This window comes from Theropithecus gelada, chromosome 15, assembly GCF_003255815.1.
Source record: "Theropithecus gelada isolate Dixy chromosome 15, Tgel_1.0, whole genome shotgun sequence".
In the NCBI taxonomy this organism is placed as follows: domain Eukaryota; kingdom Metazoa; phylum Chordata; class Mammalia; order Primates; family Cercopithecidae; genus Theropithecus; species Theropithecus gelada.
Genome location: NC_037683.1, coordinates 2,497,266 through 2,515,064, shown reverse-complemented (window position 1 = coordinate 2,515,064; position 17,799 = coordinate 2,497,266). Strand labels below are relative to the sequence as shown.

Genomic DNA, 17,799 nt, shown 5'->3' with positions numbered 1-17,799 from the left:
TCTTTTTTTTTTTTTTTTTTTTTTTTTTTTGAGAGGGAGTCTCGCTCTGTCGCCCAGGCTGGGATGCAGTGGCCGGATCTCAGCTCACTGCAAGCTCCGCCTCCCGGGTTTACGCCATTCTCCTGCCTCAGCCTCCCGAGTAGCTGGGACTACAGGCGCCCGCCACCTCGCCCGGCTAGTTATTTTTTGTATTTTTTAGTTGAGATGGGGTTTCACCTTGTTAGCCAGGATGGTCTCGATCTCCTGACCTCGTGATCCGCCCGTCTCGGCCTCCCAAAGTGCTGGGATTACAGGCTTGAGCCACCGCGCCCGGCCTCACCTCAAATTCTCTGCCTTCCCTCTTCGGCCCTCCTGCCCCAATCCATAAATCTCACCTCAAATTCTTTACCTTAATTACTTCTGCAAAGACCCTTTTGCAAATGGGGTCCCATCCTGAGGTACAGGGGGACCTGCTTTCAGGGCCACCCTTCACCCTGCTACGGGCCCCCAGCCTCTGTCCCTGGTCCTCCCCGGCCGCTGCACCTGCTGAGGCTGCTGCACTCGGATGCTCTACAGAGGCCTTGGCCAATCCAGTCTCTGAATTCCCCAGAAGCCCTTCCAGAGACATGTCCGAGAGGCCCCTGGGCCAGCTGAGGTCAGAGGATGGGTCAGCTGAGGTCAGAGGATGGGCCAGCTGAGGTCAGAGGATGGGTCAGCAGGGCCAATGCATCCCTTTGCCCCAGCCACATGCAGCTCCACCTTCATGCTCCATCCGGCTCCTCTCCCCACCCCAAACACCCCAGAGTGAAGAGGAGCCCCAGCCTCAGCCAACCCCAGGGTCGCTTTCAAATAAAGCAGGAGCGAAGTGCTGTCTCCTGTGCTTCTCACGAGACCATGGCACCCACGGGTAGGGGCCAAATCAGGATGTGTGGCAGGCCTGTTCCGTGTCCCTCTGCTGTGTCCATAGCCTCCGGGCTGGGGCCACCTTCCCATTCTGCTCCTGAAGCATCAGGGGAGCCCCCACCTCCCCTTATCTCCATTAAGAAGTAAGAGAAGGCCAGGTGCAGGCAGGGCTAACGCCTGAAACCCCAATACTTTGAAAGGCCAAGGCGGGAGGATCGCTTGAGCCCAGGAATTTGAGACCAGCCTGGGCAACATAGGGAGACTCCCATCTCCACCAAAAAATATGAAAATTAGCTAGGTGTGGTAGCGTGCACCTGTAGTCCCAGCTACTTGGGAGGCTGAGGCAGGAGAATCGCCTGAGCCCTGAGGTCAAGGCTGCAGTGAGCTGTGATCTTGCCATCGCACTCTAGCCTGTGCAACAGAGTGGGACCCTGTTTCAAAAAAAAAAAAAGAAAAAGGGCTAGGCACAATGGCTCCTGCCTGTAATCCCAGCACTTTGGAAGGCCGAGGTGGGTAGATCGCTTGAGATCAGGAGTTCAAGACCAGCCTGGGAAACATGGCAAAACCCCCTCTCTACCAAAAAATAGGAAAAATTAGCCAGGTGTGATGGCACACACCTGTAGTCCCAGCTCCTCGGGAGGCTGAGGTGGGAGGATCACTTAAGCCCAGGAGGCAGAGGTTATGGTGAGCCAAGATCGCACCACTGCACTCCAGCCTGGGTAACAGAGCGAGATGCCATCTCAATGCCATCTCAGAGAAAAAAGAAAACAAGACAAGGTGACTCCAGGTGCACAGAGCCCTGCAGGCGTCACACCTGCACTGCTCTTCAGGGAAATTCATGGAACAAATGTGCCGTCGTCACACGAACTGATTGCATCGATGGGTGTGGCCGTGGTGACAAGTGACCGACACCCCAGCAGCCTGCACGCAGAGGCGTCCCTGTAGCTCGGGCTCCGTGTCCGCAGTGGGGTCCTTCAGATCAGCTGCCGCCTGCCTGCCTTGTCTCCTTTCTCCCATGTGGGGCAGGCAGAGCAGACCCTGAGTGGGACAAGCCCTGAGCAAGGCAGGGAGGAAGGCGGGGGCAGGGCCTGGGGGCTGGCACACCCTCCGTCCCATCAGCCCTGCCAGGCCTGGTGCCCAGACCTGACCCAGGGTGGGCCTGTGGTGTCCCTGGCAGGGCTGGAGGTGATTGAGACAGTGATGCCACTGGCCCCACTGTCTGAGCCGCTCCCTGCCTCCTCCAAATGACTCTGGAAAGACTGAGCCTCTCCCTGGCGATGGTAAGGGCGGGCTGCGGTGCCCTTGCTCTTGGTCTCCACTGAGCTGAATTCACCAGTAAAAGCCCTCGAAGCAGAGTGATGGCCCCAAGGCACTCGCTTACGAGTTTAACTTCTGGAACATAGCAACCCCAGCTGGGATCTCCTGGAAGCATCCCTCCAGGCTGTTTGACCAGCGAGGCAGACAGGTGACCTAAACAGCAGACATGTATCCTCTGCCAGCCCTGCAGGCCAGAATCAAAAGTTGAGGGGTTGGCAGGACTGGCCCTGTCAGGCCACTTTGCGGGAGATTGTCCCACGCCTCTCTCTGGTGCCGCAATCCCTGGGCTCTGTGGTTGGAGAAACCTCAGCCTCTGCCCCGTCTACACTTGGCCTCTTCTCTGTACCTCTCACTGGATTTAGGGCCCACTCTAACCCAGGGTGACCTTATCTTAAATCGTTACATCTGCCGAGACCTATTTCCAAATCAGATCACATGGCGAGATTCTGGGCAGACAGGATTTTTAGGGTCACTACAGAGCTGCCGTCATTAGCTCCTTCATCCTCACGGCAGCCCTGGAGGCAGGTGCCATGCCGCCATCTTGCAGGTGAGGAAGCTGAGGCTCGGGGGTGCCGCGAGCCCTGGGGTGTCTGACAGCAGAGCCCCCGCCAGCACCATCCGCAGGGAAGCCTCTGTTCCAGTCGCCCTGGAGTCTTGAGCACCTCCCAGCCGTGGAACCTGTTTTGTGTGGCAAGGCAGTGTAGCCTCGTCACCAGAACAAAGCAGGCGCTGGATAAGTGCAACGAAATGGTCTCATTTAGACCAGATGATAGCACATCCCCTGTGCAGGCCCACAGTCCATGGCAGCTGCTGCCATGGTTCATTTGTGTTCAATGAAGCCGGGCACTGTGACTCAGCCTGTAATCCCAGCACTTCAGGATGCCAAGGCAGGAGGATCGCTTGAGCCCAGGAGTTTAAGACCAGCCTGGACAATGTAGTGAGACCCCATCTCTAGAAAAAATAAAAATAAAACTAGCGGCCTGGCGCGGTGGCTCAAGCCTGTAATCCCAGCACTTTGGGAGGCCAAGACGGGCGGATCACGAGGTCAGGAGATCGAGACCATCCTGGCTAACATGGTGAAACGCCGTCTCTACTAAAAATACAAAAAACTAGCCGGGCGAGGTGGTGGGCACCTGTAGTCCCAGCTACTCGGGAGGCTGAGGCAGGAGAATGGCGTGAACCTGGGAGGCGGAGCTTGCAGTGAGCTGAGATCCGGCCACTGCACTCCAGCCTGGGTGACAGAGCGAGACTTCGTCTCAAAAAAAAAATAAAAAATAAAAAAATAATAAAACTAGCTGGGCATGGTGGCAACACACCTGTAATCCCAGCTACTCAGGAGGCTGAGGCAGGAGGATGGCTTGAGTCCAGGAGGTCGAGGCTGCAGTGAGCTGTGATCATACCACTGCACTCCAGCCTGGGTGACAGAGCGAGACTCAGTCTCAAAAAAAAAAAAAAAAAGAAAAGCCAAAGACTTTCACCTGCAGACAAGTGGGGCCAGTGCTGAGAGGCCCCGGTGAACTCTGTTTTGGATCTGTCTCTTTGAGTGTCAACACCCAGACCTTGCATCTGGGGAGCATGAGCTGGGGCAGGTGAGCTGGGGCAGCCTCGAACCCCCCTCCCCCTGGACATGGGCTCCTGACTGTGAGGCCCATGAGTGCCTGGAGGGCCGGGGTCTGAGACCTGATTTGGCTGCCCTTACCATCAAGAGAGTGATCCCCAATTCCAGGGGCTAAGCCTCCCCACCCTCAGTTTACTCCACAGTCTCCAGCCACCCCTCCTCCCTTGGTCCCCACACATCCTGCCAGCTGGGCCTATATCCTGCTCTGTGTCATCTAAGGCTATCAGCATCTACAGTTTCCATGTGGGAAAGGCCCCCCTAATGCAGGCATCACCCCCTGGCCGGCCCTCCTCCAGGCCCCCAGCAGACAGTCGCATGTCAGGCCCCAGGTGCTTCGCCGGGAGCCCTCACTCCCCAGGCCTGGTCGTTGGTGCTCACCTGGTTCTCACCTGCAGTTCGAGGAGCTCGTCTACCTCTGGATGGAGCGGCAGAAGTCGGGGGGCAACTACAGCCGCCACCGCGCGCAGACGGAGAAGCACGTGGTCCTGTGCGTCAGCTCCCTCAAGATCGACCTCCTCATGGACTTCCTGAACGAGTTCTACGCCCACCCCCGGCTCCAGGTGAGGCCCCTGACCACGGCCCAGCAGACGCCTCCCTCCTGGCCCCCAGAGATGCCATCCTTTCCCCAGGACTGCTTGGCAAGTCCCTCAGTCCTCAGCCTCAGTTTACCCCTTCAGTGAGGATGGCAGTCCACACTCAGGTGGGGGGGCCCTGCGGCGGCCTCTTTTCCCTCCTGCCAGATGCAAGATCACAGTGAGCCCCAGGGCTCAGAGGTGGTGGCACAAACACAGTCCTGAAGGCAGGGCCGCCCGGGTTGGGCAGGGGCTGGCTCAGAGGGTCTGACCCTCTGCCTGGCCGGCAGGACTATTACGTGGTCATCCTGTGCCCCACGGAGATGGATGTCCAGGTACGCAGAGTCCTGCAGATCCCTCTGTGGTCCCAGCGGGTCATCTACCTCCAGGGCTCTGCGCTCAAAGACCAGGACCTCATGCGAGCCAAGTGAGTGCTGGTGGGCAGAGGGGGCGGCATGGGGGCACCTTCCTGAGACAGGTCGGCTGCTCAGGGCTAGGGCATTGGCCACCACTCTCATGGCCAAGGGTCCTGAGTTGGCCTGCCCAGCGAGCTGATCGGAGCAGGGGGTCCCGAGGGTGGGTGCCAGGAGCTCTTGGCCCAATATGAGTTGGTCCAGCTGGAGGTGGACCGTCTGGGGTGAACCATCCAGAGTGGACCATCTCGAGTGGACCATTCAGGGTGGAATGTCCAAAGTGGACTATCTCAGCATCTTCCTGAGACAGCTCAGCTGCTCAGGGCTGAGGCATTGACCATTGCTCTCATGGCCAATGAGAGCCATTAGAGCATTGTAGACTATCCTCAGGGTGGACCATTTGAAGTGAACCATCCAGGATGGACATCTGGGATGGACCATCTAGGATGAACCCTCCAGTGTAGACCATCTGGGGTGGATCTTCTGGGATGGACCATCTAGGGTGGATCATCTGGGCTGGACCATTCAGGGTGGACGTTCTGGGATGGACCATTTAGGTTGGACCATCCAAGGTGGATCGTCTGGGGTGGACTGTCCAAGGTGGACCATCCAGGGTGGATCATCTGGGGTGTACTGTTCAGAGTGGACTATCCAGGATGGACCATCTAGGGTAGACTGTCCAGGGTGGACCATTCAGAGTGAACCATCTGGGATGGACCATCCAGGGTGGGTCGTCTGGTGTGGACCATTCAGAGTGGACCATTTAGGGTGGAACATCTGGGGTTCACCCTCTGGGGTAGATCATTGGGGTGGACCCTCTAGGGTGGATTGTCTGGAGAAGACCGTCTGGGGTAGATCATCCAGGGTGGACCGTCTGGGGCCTGTTGCAGCTTTTCCAGCTTAGGTCCCAAGCCCAGATGAGCAGGACCCTGCAGCCAGGCCCTTGTCCCTGTACTACCCACTCTGGAGCATCCCGGGCAAGCCCACCCCAGCTGAGTGTCTGTCTCCCTTTTGCAGGGTGAGGGGCAGCTTTTGCGAGCTCCACCTTTCCGTGCTCCAAGTCTAGGGAAATCTTCTTTGTCAAGGTCTAGGGAGGCTCAAAATAGACCAGGGGCGGGAGAGTCGGCTGCTGTGAGTCAAGGCAGGAGAATGGGGGCTGCAGGTGGAGCTTCCTTTTAAAGACAAATTGACAGAGTGACAGGGTAACAAGAGTGTATTGTTACCTGGAACTTTCCACAATGTGTCGGTGTACTTTCTGGGACACTCCCGGAAACCCCTCCTGGTGATGTTTTCATTCCAGGAGCCTGAATGTGTCCTCAGTGGCATAGTGTGGGTGGTACGCCCAGGGTCTCTCCCCATCGCTCCCCCTCCCCCGCCACGTCCAGAGCCCCAAGCTGGGGCCCATGGTCTATGGAACGCCACCTCTTTTGTGGTCCCGTCCCCAGCACACACAGGCAATGCACCTGCTTGGGCCCAGGGAGTGGGGAGAGGGCAGGGGCGTAGGCCATGCCCAGCCAGGCAGGGATGAGCCCAGGGCTGTGGGTACAGGGCCCGGGGCCCCTGCGGAGCAGGCAGTGGTGCCAGTGATGTGGTGAGGTTCCCTGCCCTGGGGCAGAGGCAACAGTTGCTCAGACAGCATCTCATCAGTTTCTGCAGTTTCCACAGCTGGGCTTTCGGGAGACCCAGGAGGCGCTGGAAGTGACCACCCAGGTTCCCAGACCATAGACTAGCCAGGCCAGGGAGCGGACAGGGTCTCTGCCCCCAAGTTCCCCCCTTCCTGCACCCCAGCCCAACCCTGGGTGAATGTCTAATGGCAACATGCCAGATGGGTACCCCAGAAGCCAGTGCCCAGGTCAGGTTAGCTCCCCTGGTGCCCAGGTCACTGGCACACACTGAGGTGGAATCTCCACTGGGCCTGCTCCTGCCAACCCCGGACCCCTAGCCCCTGCCACCTGGGAGTATGGACAAATCCAGGCAGCAGAGCCCCTCGCACAACCTCCTGATGCCCCTCCTATCTGGTCAGCCTCAGGGACAAGCCGGGAGGTTGCTTCAGAGAACAGGGCCTAGGGGAAGAAGGGTAGGCACTGCCCTAGGAAGCACCGTGGGCTCCCACTCAGGGCCGTGGCCAGAAGAAGCTGTCAGCTGGTGTCTCCAGGACACACTGTCTGCGGCGTCTGACCCCCTTGCCCCCACCCGCTGTCAGCCTGCACACGCTCGGGGGACAGGCATGGCTCCTGTGCCTTCTTCTTGAGTGTTGGAGTTTGAAGTCTCCCTAGGGTGTCCAGGAGTCCTGACCCGGCTCAGAGCCTGCCAGGGAGGGGCCAGGGAGTCTGGAGAGGCCCAGGATGCCTGTGTGGGGGGCACAGGGATGCCTGCTGGTGGAGGGCAAACAAGGATGCCTGTCAGGGGCGCTGTGATGTGGGTTGGGGGGGCAGTACAGGGATGCCCACTGAGGGGACACAGTGATGTCTGACCAGCAGAGAGCAGGGGCCTCCTCCTACCTTCCATCCTCCCCGTCTTCCATCCAACGGTCCTCCCAACCTCTTCCCAGGGGAGGTCCTCCTCACCTCACCTTTGCACCCCCCAGCTGCACTGCCCACCTCCCCTGCTCCACCCGCACTCAGGCCCTGGTGCATTGCAGGATGGACAATGGGGAGGCCTGCTTCATTCTCAGCAGCAGGAACGAGGTGGACCGCACAGCTGCGGTGAGTGAGGCTGAGGCCCTGCCCAGGCGGGAAGGACACCGTGGGGCTGGGGAGCGGGGGTCCGCGAGGGAGGAGACCTGCCCCAGGCTGCTGGTGCCGCCCAGCAACCCACAGAGGCCAGCCCGTCTGCACTGACCAACCACTCACCCCGCCAGGACCACCAGACCATCCTGCGTGCCTGGGCCGTGAAGGACTTCGCCCCCAACTGCCCCCTCTATGTCCAGATCCTCAAACCTGAAAACAAGTTTCACGTCAAGTTTGCCGGTGCGTCTGGGGCAGGGCGGGTGCGCACGTGGGTGACGGTGCATCTGGGACAGTTGTGCGTGTGCGCGAGAGGGTGACAGTGCATCTGGGGTAGGTGTGCGTGTGCGCATGGGTGCCGGCGCGTCTGGGGCAGGGTGCATGTGCGCGCATGGGTGAGCTGCGCGGGGGAGCGGGAGGGGCCGGCCCTGGAGCTCCACACACAAGCACACCAGGAGGTGCTGGAGGGGACGGCGGACCCCCATCCTCACCGCATCTGAGAAGGGACCTAGGGGTTCCGACCTCTTCAGATGAACAGTCTTACACTGGGGCCCTGGGGTCAGTGAAGGCAGGGTCAGAGGTCAGGTGGGGGCAGGAGCACCATCTGATGAGCACCTCTATGGGCAGGGACCATGCTGGGTGCCCGGGGGACAGGGGTCAGGCTCCATGCCAGGTGCACGGGGACGGGGTCACGGCCCACATGGAGTGCCCAGAGCACAGAGGCCAGGGCCTGCCCAGCCCTGGAGCTCCTCACTGAGCTGGGAGAGAAGCATAGGAACGATGGAAGGTCCACCGAGGCTCAGACCAAGGAGGGGGTTGGGGTCCAGAGACTCTGGGGGTGGTGATGCTGGAGCTGGACAGCAGGGGGTCCAGGGGGGCACCAGGCGAGGGTGCATCTGCACAGCACCTTCAGGAAGTGAGCAGGTGCTGTGGGGAAGGAGAGAGCCAGCAGGGCAGCAGGTGGACCAGCCTACCCCACTGCCCGCAGACCACGTGGTATGTGAGGAGGAGTGCAAGTATGCCATGCTGGCGCTGAACTGCATCTGCCCGGCCACCTCCACCCTCATCACCCTGCTGGTGCACACGTCCCGCGGCCAGTGAGTGCCCCGTGCCCCGCGGGACCGACCTCCGTGGCCCGGCCGGCGCAGGGAGACAAGGCAGGGCCTGCGTGGGGGCGGGGACGGGCTTCCCGGAGGAGGGGCGTGTGGTGGGCAAAAGTCCTGCACAGGGAGGGGGTCCATGCCAGGGGAAGCGGAGGGGCCACCTGCAGACCCGGCCGGGCAGGAGGGGCAGCCACGGCTGAGGGTGACGTTCCCCTGGCCCCGCTCTGGCCCACAGGGAGGGACAGGAGTCCCCGGAGCAGTGGCAGCGCATGTACGGACGCTGCTCGGGCAACGAGGTGTACCACATCCGCATGGGTGACAGCAAGTTCTTCCGCGAGTACGAGGGCAAGAGCTTCACCTACGCGGCCTTCCACGCCCACAAGAAGTAAGGCCGGGCCGCGGCCATAGGGCTGGCACTCCGGGGCTGCTCCGTGCCCTCCGCACCCACCCGGTCAGGCACAGGAGTGGCCCTGGGGCGGGGCTGCAGAGGGCTCGGGGGCAGGACATCAGGGCATCCTGCCTGGCGAGGGCAGCCGCAGGACTGGGCTCCGGGTCCACGTAAAAACCTGCCACGCGGCTCCTCCCTGAGGCTCATGGGCTGACCCCACCTCTCTGGTCCCCAACACCTCTGGGACGGGAGGGCTCGGCCAAGGTCCCTGACCCCAGATGGTCCCCAGGAGGAAGACGGGGAGCTCCAGTGGGGACTCTGGTGATTTGCAGGAAGGGCAGGCAGGGGGCGGGATGGGGCAGGCGAGCGGCGGGGCCTGAAGTGCTGGTGCCCCCGCCCAGATACGGCGTGTGCCTCATCGGGCTGAAGCGAGAGGACAACAAGAGCATCCTGCTGAATCCGGGGCCCCGGCACATCCTGGCCGCCTCGGACACCTGCTTCTACATCAACATCACCAAGGAGGAGAACTCGGCCTTCATCTTCAAGCAGGAGGAGAAGCGGAAGAAGAGGGCCTTCTCGGGGCAGGGGCTGCACGAGGGTCCAGCCCGCCTGCCTGTGCACAGCATCATCGCCTCCATGGGTGAGCCGGGGCAGGCACGCGGGACTCCCTGGGGCCGCTCCTCTGGTGAGAGACCAGGCGGGACAGGGCAGGTGACCAGGCGGGATAGGTGCGGGAAACCCGGTGGGACGGGGCAGGTGACCAGGCAGGACAGGTGCGGGAGACCCGGCGGGGTGGGGCAGGAGACCAGGCAGGGCGGGAGACCAGCCGGGCAGGGCAGGAGACCAGGCCAGTGTGGCCTCCAGACCCAGCTCCTCTTGGCCTGTACCTCCAACCTTGGATAAGTGGCGTCTCTCTGGGCCTGTTTTTGAATCTGTCAAACAGGGGTGTCCCCACCTTCCTGTGGCCACCTTTGTGGGCATTACTCACTGTGTCCAAGTGGAGTGGCCCACAGGACTGGTTGGCAGCTCAACTGGAGGCTCCTGGTGGTCCCATCAGCTCAGAGGGTCTGCTTCACATGTGTCCCTCAAACAGTCGGGGACCCTGACGTCCAATGGGGCCAGGAGTTGGCGGGATGAGGTCGTGGTGGCCGAGGGCTTTGGCCTCTCATCGCGCCCTCAGGGATCCTCCCGGGGTGCTGCGTGCCAGACGGGGTCAGGCTACCTCTGAGCAGGTGCAGGCCTGTGGCCCCGAGGGCAGCACCTACAGTGCTGTTGCCACCCCCCCAGCCAGGCCTTCCTGGGGGACAGTTAGGGAGCAGGGCCAGGCCAGGAAGCCACTCAGGCCACAGACCCACGGCCGGGCCAGGGCATTGTTGCCTCCGTACAGTGGCCCAGGCAGAGGCTGACCCTATGGGGCACCCCTGCACGCCCACCCTGGGGGTTGTTACACGGTGGCTGCTGGGGCACCAGGTGGTTCAGTGCAGTGGGGTACAGTCTCCAAGACCCAGAGGGCCCTGGGGTTTGGAGACGTGCTGATGCAGAGCCTGCCGCCTGCCAGACCCCACAGGTTGCCGGCCCCCATCTACGGCAGCTCACTCGGGGGGCCGGGCCTGGCCACAGGGCACTGGGGAGGCAGGCTGCTGCTGCCTAGCCACACCTCCACCTTCACCTGCACAGTGGGCACTCTGCCCCCAGGTGGCTTCCAGGAAACCAGGGTGACTCGGGCAACCCTCACTGCACCCACAGAGGCCCTGGGCCATACCTGGAGGTCCACAACCCCCACCTGGCAGCCTGGTGGTGGTGCAGGAGTGACCCGGCTGCTCCCCACCTGGCCCTGTCTGTCAGGCAGCCTGACCAGCTGCCCGGGCCCCCAAGGCTGGGACCCCGACCCTAGGATCAGCCAACCCCCTCCTCAGGCAGCTGGTACTGAGGCCACAGTAGCTGGCCTGGGTGGTACCGATGGGGCACTGAGGTCCCCTGGGTCTTCGCTCAACATCACCACCCCAGAGGCCGCTGTCCCCGTTGTATGGAAGGGGAAACTGAGGCATAGAGATATTGAAGCTCACCAGCTGGAGTGCAGGAGCCAGGCCGTGACAGGGTCTCCAGAGATGACTGTTTGCCTGAGCTCTGGGAACTCGCCGCCCCTGGAGGGTGGGAGTCGGGCTGCGGCCAAGCACAGGGCTCTCTTCCAGGGACGGTGGCCATGGACCTGCAGGGCACGGAGCACCGGCCCACGCAAAGCAGTGGGGGGGGCGGGGGCAACAAGCTGGCACTGCCCACGGAGAACGGCTCGGGCAGCCGGCGGCCCAGCATCGCGCCCGTCCTGGAGCTGGCCGACAGCTCGGCCCTGCTGCCCTGCGACCTGCTGAGCGACCAGTCAGAAGACGAGGTGACGCCGTCGGACGACGAGGGGCTGTCCGTGGTAGAGTGAGTGCTGCCTTGGAGATGGCTCCCAGTGGGGGGAGGAGCCGCCGTGAGTGCGGGGGAGGGGAGCGTCGGAGCCGCCTCGGTGGTCCCCCGTGCTCTGAACTGCAGCTTCCGGACAGCTCCGTGGAAGTCCTTGTTTGACAAATGGAACCTTCAGGGGACGTGACACAGACATCAGAGCCACAGCACTCTTGCCCCAGGGAGCACTTAGAGTGTCACTGAGATGGGGGTGTGCTGGGCTGCACCCTTCCCAGTTGGGGCTGGGGGTGCAGAGCTAACTGGGGTGAGGCAGCGCTCACTGGGGCAGGGGCTGTGTGTCAGGCACCGGGTAGCACCATCCTCAGAGAGGGGCCCGTTCCCACCCACCTCACCAGCCCCACAGTGGTCCGGTCACTCTCTGAATCAGGATGGAGCTGGGCAGTGACCCCAGACCATCCTCATCCACCCAGTGCCCTAGGTCTCTCCCTGAGCACCACAGAGCACAGAGGGGCACAGCCCGCCTGACCAAGGGTGGGTATCCTCTGAGCAGGGTCCCTGTGCAACCCCTGGGCAAGGCAGCACCACAGCCCATCCTGAGCTGTTGTCCTGGCCTAGCTTTGGAGCCAAGTCCTCCGGCTTCAAATTGTAAGACAGGAGGCCCCACTCTGTTCTCAGCAGCTTCTGCCTCTTGGCCTCAGCCAGGACAGACAAGTGCCCCAACGGCAGGGCCCAAAGGCCCGTCCTCAGCGGGGCTGCCTCACTCTGCCGTGGCCTTCGCCTCTGGGGTTGGGTCAACGCACTGTAATGACAGCCCATCATTTCCCAGCTGCGGGGAAACAGCCCTGAACCATTGCGTGTGTGTGTTGGGTGCTGCTGAGGACGGGTGGTGGCTGACTGGGGACAACAGCTGGGCTGGAAAAGTGTGTGGATAAGAGCCCAAGGCCAGAGTGCCTGCCCCACCAGCCTGGGGTGCTGGGGACGTCAGGAAGGCGTGGCAGGCGGGCAGAGCCCTGTGGGTTTGGTCTGTGGCTGCAAAGCCTCGTCTAAGCTGTGGTGGGGGGAGAAAGACCACGCAGGGCATGGGGGTGGATGTGTGAGGGGGGTGTGTTCTGTGTGTGTCCATGTATGTGTGGTGTATGTTGTGTGTGGTGTCCATATGTGTGATGTGTGTGGTGTGTCAATGTGTGTTGTGGGTGTGTGGTGTATGTCTGGGTGTGTGTGGTATATGTGTCCGTGTGTGTGTGGTGTGTGTTGTGTCTGTGTGTGTGATGTATGTCTGGTGTGTTGTGTGTGGTGTGTGTCCACGTGTGGTGTGTGTTGTGTCTGTTGTGTGTGTGGTATGAGTTGCGTATTTGTGTGTGTGTGGTGTGTTGTGTGTGGTGTGTGTGTGGTGTCTGTGTGTGTTGTGTGTCTGTGTGTGGTGCATGTTGTGTCTGTGTGTGGTGTGTTGTGTATGTTGTGTGTGTATGTTGTGTGTGGGTTGTGTGTGTGGTGTGTGTTGTGTCTGTTGTGTGTTGTGTCTGTGTGTGGTGCATGTTGTGTCTGTGTGTGGTGTGTTTGTGTGTCCGTGTGTATGTGTTTGTGTGTTGTGTGTGGTGTCTGTGTGTGTCCATGTGTGGTGCATGTTGTGTGTGTGTGTGGTGTGTGTGGTGTGTATGTTGTGTGTCCGTGTGTGTGGTGTGTGTCTGGGTGTGTTGTGTGTGTCTGTGGTGCATGTTGTGTGTGTGGCATGTTGTGTCCGTGCACATGGTGCGCATGTGCATACGTCAGCATGTGTTCATTTCTGTGTGCATGTGTTGTGTGTACGTCCTGGTGTGTCCATTTCCGTGTGCATGTATGTGGCCATGTGTTGTGCGCGTGTGTCTGGATGTGTCCATCTCCATGTGTGCACATGTGTGAACGTCTCCACTGTGCGTGTGTGTTGGGTGGAGTCTCACCCCAGACCCTCAGGGAAGGGTGGGACAAGGGTACAGCCTGCCTGGTCCCACCCCAGAGTAGCTGAGGGCTGACCATGCGGGTTCCTGAGCTGACTAGGTGAGGGGCGAGCCCCACCGCCACCCCCTTCCACACCTGGGTGAGGGCAGCAGCAGTGAGGGCCCTACCCACCCCGCAGTCCCCTCCAGTCCCCTCCAGTCCCCCAAGGCCCCGGTAGGGCCAAGTCCATACCTCCCCAGCCCTGGCCTTGCAGCCGCTGCTGACCCGTCAGGCAGGCACGAATCCTGAAGGTTTGGCACCTATGTGGGTGCCCTGGGCACTGCCCTGACTGCCCTGCAGGACACACGGGGTCCTGGGTGCCAAGGCTGGGCAGGCCCCACGATACGGTGATCACAGGCTCAGCTGGAGGAACATTTGCTGATGCACAGGTGGTTGAGGGAAGAACAGGCCACCTTGGACCAGCTGTGCGTGACCCCGAGCAACGTGGCTGTGGGGGGAGTGGGTGCCCTCGAGTCCCCCAGCCCGGGGTGGCGGGGCCCAGAGCAGACCCAGCCACCTGTGTGCAGCTGTGCTGAGGGCTCCTGTCTCCTGCCCCAGGTACGTGAAGGGCTACCCTCCCAACTCGCCCTACATCGGCAGCTCCCCAACCCTGTGCCACCTCCTGCCTGTGAAGGCCCCCTTCTGCTGCCTGCGGCTGGACAAGGTAAGGCTGGCGGCTCTGCCGCACTCTGCGCCCCCAGACGCCAGCACCGGGCCATGCACACCTGCCCTGGTTTCTCTTTGGTCACTTTACATTTCGATATCATTGCAAACTTCTAGCAAAGCTGCAAGAATACTACAAGGGAGAGCCGCAGACCCTTCACCCAGATTCAGCAGACGTTCCCTTCCTGTCCCGTGTGGGCTCTCCCTCTCCCAGTTTCTATGTTAGAAGCCCATGTTTTCTGAACCATTTTGAGAACAGGTTGGAGCCACCACACCCCTTTCCCCTAATACATCCACATGCCTTCCCAAAGATGAAGAACCCTCTTGTAACCACAGCTCATTAGGACAGGGACCCTGGCCCGGCATGAGTGTCTGATCCACTGTCCGGGTTCAGATTGTGCCGAGGGCCCGACAGCCTTCAGTATCCTGCATGACAGTGTTTTCCCCGCTGGGAGCCTGTCCTGGCTGTGTCTTAGCACTCCTTTCTCATTACTCTCCGTTAATCTGGAATGTTCCCTGGGGTCTCTTGACCTTAATATTTTTGCAGAGCGGGGACCAGTGACTTGGTGGCAGGTGGGTCTGCCGATGTTTCTTGGTGGTGGGACTCTGCCTGCATGTGGGGCCAGCCCTCCCTGGAAACTCGGGGGTCAATTGTCAGGTCACTGGCGATGTTAACTTGGATCTGGTGGCAAACTGGGGTCAGCAGGTTTCCCCACTGTGAAAATCACTGTTTTCCTTCTGGAGTTAGAGCTTCTCTGTGGGGGACGTGTTGAGATCAGGAAAGCAAACCACTGGACCAAGCGGCTTCCGCATCCATCAGTGGGTTCTTTTTTATTTATTTGTTGTTTGGTTTTTTTTTTTTTTGAGACAGGGTCCCACTCTGTCATCCAGGCTGGAGTGCAGTGGTGGGATCATAGCTCACTACAGCCTCCACCTCCCAGGCTCAAGGGGTCCTCCCACCTCGGCCTCCTGAGTGGCTGGGACCACAGGCACGCCCCACCACACCTGGCTAATTTTATTTTTATTTTTGTAGCGATGGGGTCTCCCTATGTTGCCCAGGCTAGTCTCGAACTCCTGGACTCAAGTGATCCTCCGACCTTGGCCTCCCAAAGTGCTGGGGTTACAGGCATGAGCCACCGCGCCGGCCATCAGTAGATGGTTTCCAGTTCCGGAATCTCTCCAGTGTTAGGGCTCACAAAGGACCTGCTCTTCCCCATGTGTGTGTCCTTCACAGACCACGGGCTCCCAGTGTGTTCTGTGGGTTGTAATCTGTGGCTGGTCATTGCAACAGCAGCATCCTTGACAGATCGCTATTGATTCTGATGCTCAGACCCCCTGGGTTCGCTGGGTGGGGTGGGGGCCTTCAAGTGGCTTCTGGCACGACCCCCTCACCCTTTGAGCTCATCTGTGCTTTCCAACCGGAGAGGTTCCAGCCACATCTTGGCCTTCCCCTGCTCCAGTCTGCAATGAACCACTTCTCCAAGGAAGCCTGATTCCTTTTAGTGGAAAATGATGATTGGAAACCAAGATCTGGGCATGTGGCGTGCTCACGGCTGCTGGCGTCCCTGCTCTGAGCCTCGTGGTGGACAAAACAAGAAAAAGTGTGTGCACACACACGACACGTATCTGTGCCTATGCCTAGATCTCCAGCCATGTGCCAAAACCACATGTTCACATGGACACCGCCCTTTCCACCCCTGACATGACTCTGCTCTGTGCCGCCTGTGGGCACAGCTGTAGCATCTGGTGGTGCCTGAAGCTCCCACCAGGCGCATGTAGGCCATGAAAGGGCCGTGGGCCGAGAGGCTGACGGCTGGGTGTTCAGGGGGGTTGTTTGGTGAGGGGTCTGGGAGGGCGCCAGTGGCCAGCAGGAGCCAGCCCTGATTCCAGCATCTGCCCCCAGGGCTGCAAGCACAACAGCTATGAAGACGCCAAGGCCTACGGGTTCAAGAACAAGCTGATCATCGTCTCGGCAGAGACGGCCGGCAACGGGCTGTACAACTTCATCGTGCCGCTGCGGGCCTACTACAGATCCCGCAAGGAGTTAAACCCCATTGTGCTGCTGCTGGACAACAAGTGAGGCTCCTGGGGCTCTGCCCACCCCGCCCACCCGGCCCTCAGACCTGCAACCAGCAGCCTCCCCGACTGGGTCCACCCTTCACCTTTGAAGAGGGCATGGGAACATGGGGCCTCTGGCCTGGTCCTCTCAGCTTTCCCAAAAAGGGGGGCTCTCCTCCCTGCTCCCAACTCCTCCTGCTCCCAGTTCTTCCCCACTCCCACTCCTGCTCCCAGCTCCTCTGGCTCCTAGCTCCTCTGGCTCCCAGCTCTTCCCCACTCCCAGCTCCTCCCCACTCCCAGCTCCTCCTCACTCCCAGCTCCTCTGGCTCCCAGCTCCTCCCCACTCCCAGCTCCTCTAGCTCCCAGCTCCTCCCCACTCCCAGCTCCTCTAGCTCCCAGCTCTTCCTCACTCCCAGCTTCTCTGGCTCTCAGCTCCTCCCCACTCCCAGATCCTCCAGCTCCCAGCTCCTCCTCACTCCCAGCTCCTCTGGCTCCCAGCTCTTCCTCACTCCCAGCTCCTCTGGTTCCCAGCTCCTCCCCACTCCCAGTTCCTCTCCACTCCCAGCTCCTCTCCACTCCCAGCTCCCAGCTCTTCCTCACTCCCAGCTCCTCTCCACTCCCAGTTCCTCTCCACTGCCAGCTCCCAGCTCTTCCTCACTCCCAGCTCCTCTGGCTCTCAGCTCCTCTAGCTCTCAGCTCCTCTCCACTCCCAGTTCCTCTGTCTCCCAGCTCCTCCCTGCTCTCAACTCCTGTGGCTCCCAGCTCCTCCCACTCTGGTCATCTCTCTCCCTTTCCCCCTCCTCCCTTGTCACTCCTGTCCTATTTGCCTCCTGCTCCACTCACTCTGAGCCCCAGGATCTTCCTCCCAGGCACCTTTTTGCCTAGGGGACCCCTTTTTGTACCTTTTTGCATAGGGGACCCTGGGACCCTGACAGCTCAGCCCAGGGTCATCTTGGCTGTGTGACCTCAACAAATCCCACCCTCCCGGGCCTTGGTTTCCCCTTGAATAAAATAAAGAATGGCCTACTGGCCTTAAAGCACCCCCCAGGTCCCATACACTGCGGTTCTGGGGAACCCCTGCCTGACCCAGCTCTGCGCATGGAGGGTAGGGCCCCACTGGACCTGGGGAGGGCGGGCCTTGGAGCCGGGTGGGACCCTCCAGGACCGCTGTCCCCACAGGCCCGACCACCACTTCCTGGAAGCTATCTGCTGCTTCCCCATGGTCTACTACATGGAGGGCTCCGTGGACAAGTAAGGCGTGGCTGGCCGTGGCTCGAGGGGGCTCCACACCCACCCCTCCCCTCCTCTCCTCTTCTCTTCCAAAGTCTGGGGTGGCCCCGACTGCAGGTGGGGTGGGGGGCTGAGGTCCTCCTGCCTTCTGACCAAATCCCGGGGGCCCATGGGTGGGGAGAGGGCCGCATCCTCAGCCACGGGCTCCCGCCCCCACCACCAGCCTGGACAGCCTGCTGCAGTGCGGAATCATCTATGCGGACAACCTCGTGGTGGTGGACAAGGAGAGCACCATGAGCGCTGAGGAGGACTACATGGCGGACGCCAAGACCATCGTCAACGTGCAGACCATGTTCCGGTGAGCCCAGCGTCCGGGGCTCAGCTCCAAACCAACCCACTGCCACGACCACGGGCCCCCACCCTGAGACCCCCACAGCCACAACCACGGG

At 60.9% G+C, this 17,799-nt stretch overlaps 1 protein-coding gene across 4 annotated transcripts in view; it reads left to right on the top strand.

Annotated features, from left to right (window-relative positions):
* The window catches only part of KCNT1 (potassium sodium-activated channel subfamily T member 1), a 90,730-nt gene that overhangs the window by 58,435 nt on the left and 14,496 nt on the right, over positions 1–17,799 (top strand). For all 4 annotated transcript variants that reach the window (XM_025359725.1, XM_025359724.1, XM_025359723.1 and 1 more), the window contains 12 exons: positions 4,213–4,377; positions 4,680–4,816; positions 7,444–7,507; positions 7,663–7,771; positions 8,517–8,625; positions 8,867–9,016; positions 9,421–9,659; positions 11,212–11,446; positions 13,958–14,063; positions 15,966–16,138; positions 17,300–17,371; positions 17,574–17,708. In XM_025359725.1, the coding sequence (XP_025215510.1) occupies positions 4,213–4,377; positions 4,680–4,816; positions 7,444–7,507; positions 7,663–7,771; positions 8,517–8,625; positions 8,867–9,016; positions 9,421–9,659; positions 11,212–11,446; positions 13,958–14,063; positions 15,966–16,138; positions 17,300–17,371; positions 17,574–17,708 (1,694 nt within the window). The remainder of the gene's footprint in view (positions 1–4,212; positions 4,378–4,679; positions 4,817–7,443; positions 7,508–7,662; positions 7,772–8,516; positions 8,626–8,866; positions 9,017–9,420; positions 9,660–11,211; positions 11,447–13,957; positions 14,064–15,965; positions 16,139–17,299; positions 17,372–17,573; positions 17,709–17,799) is intronic.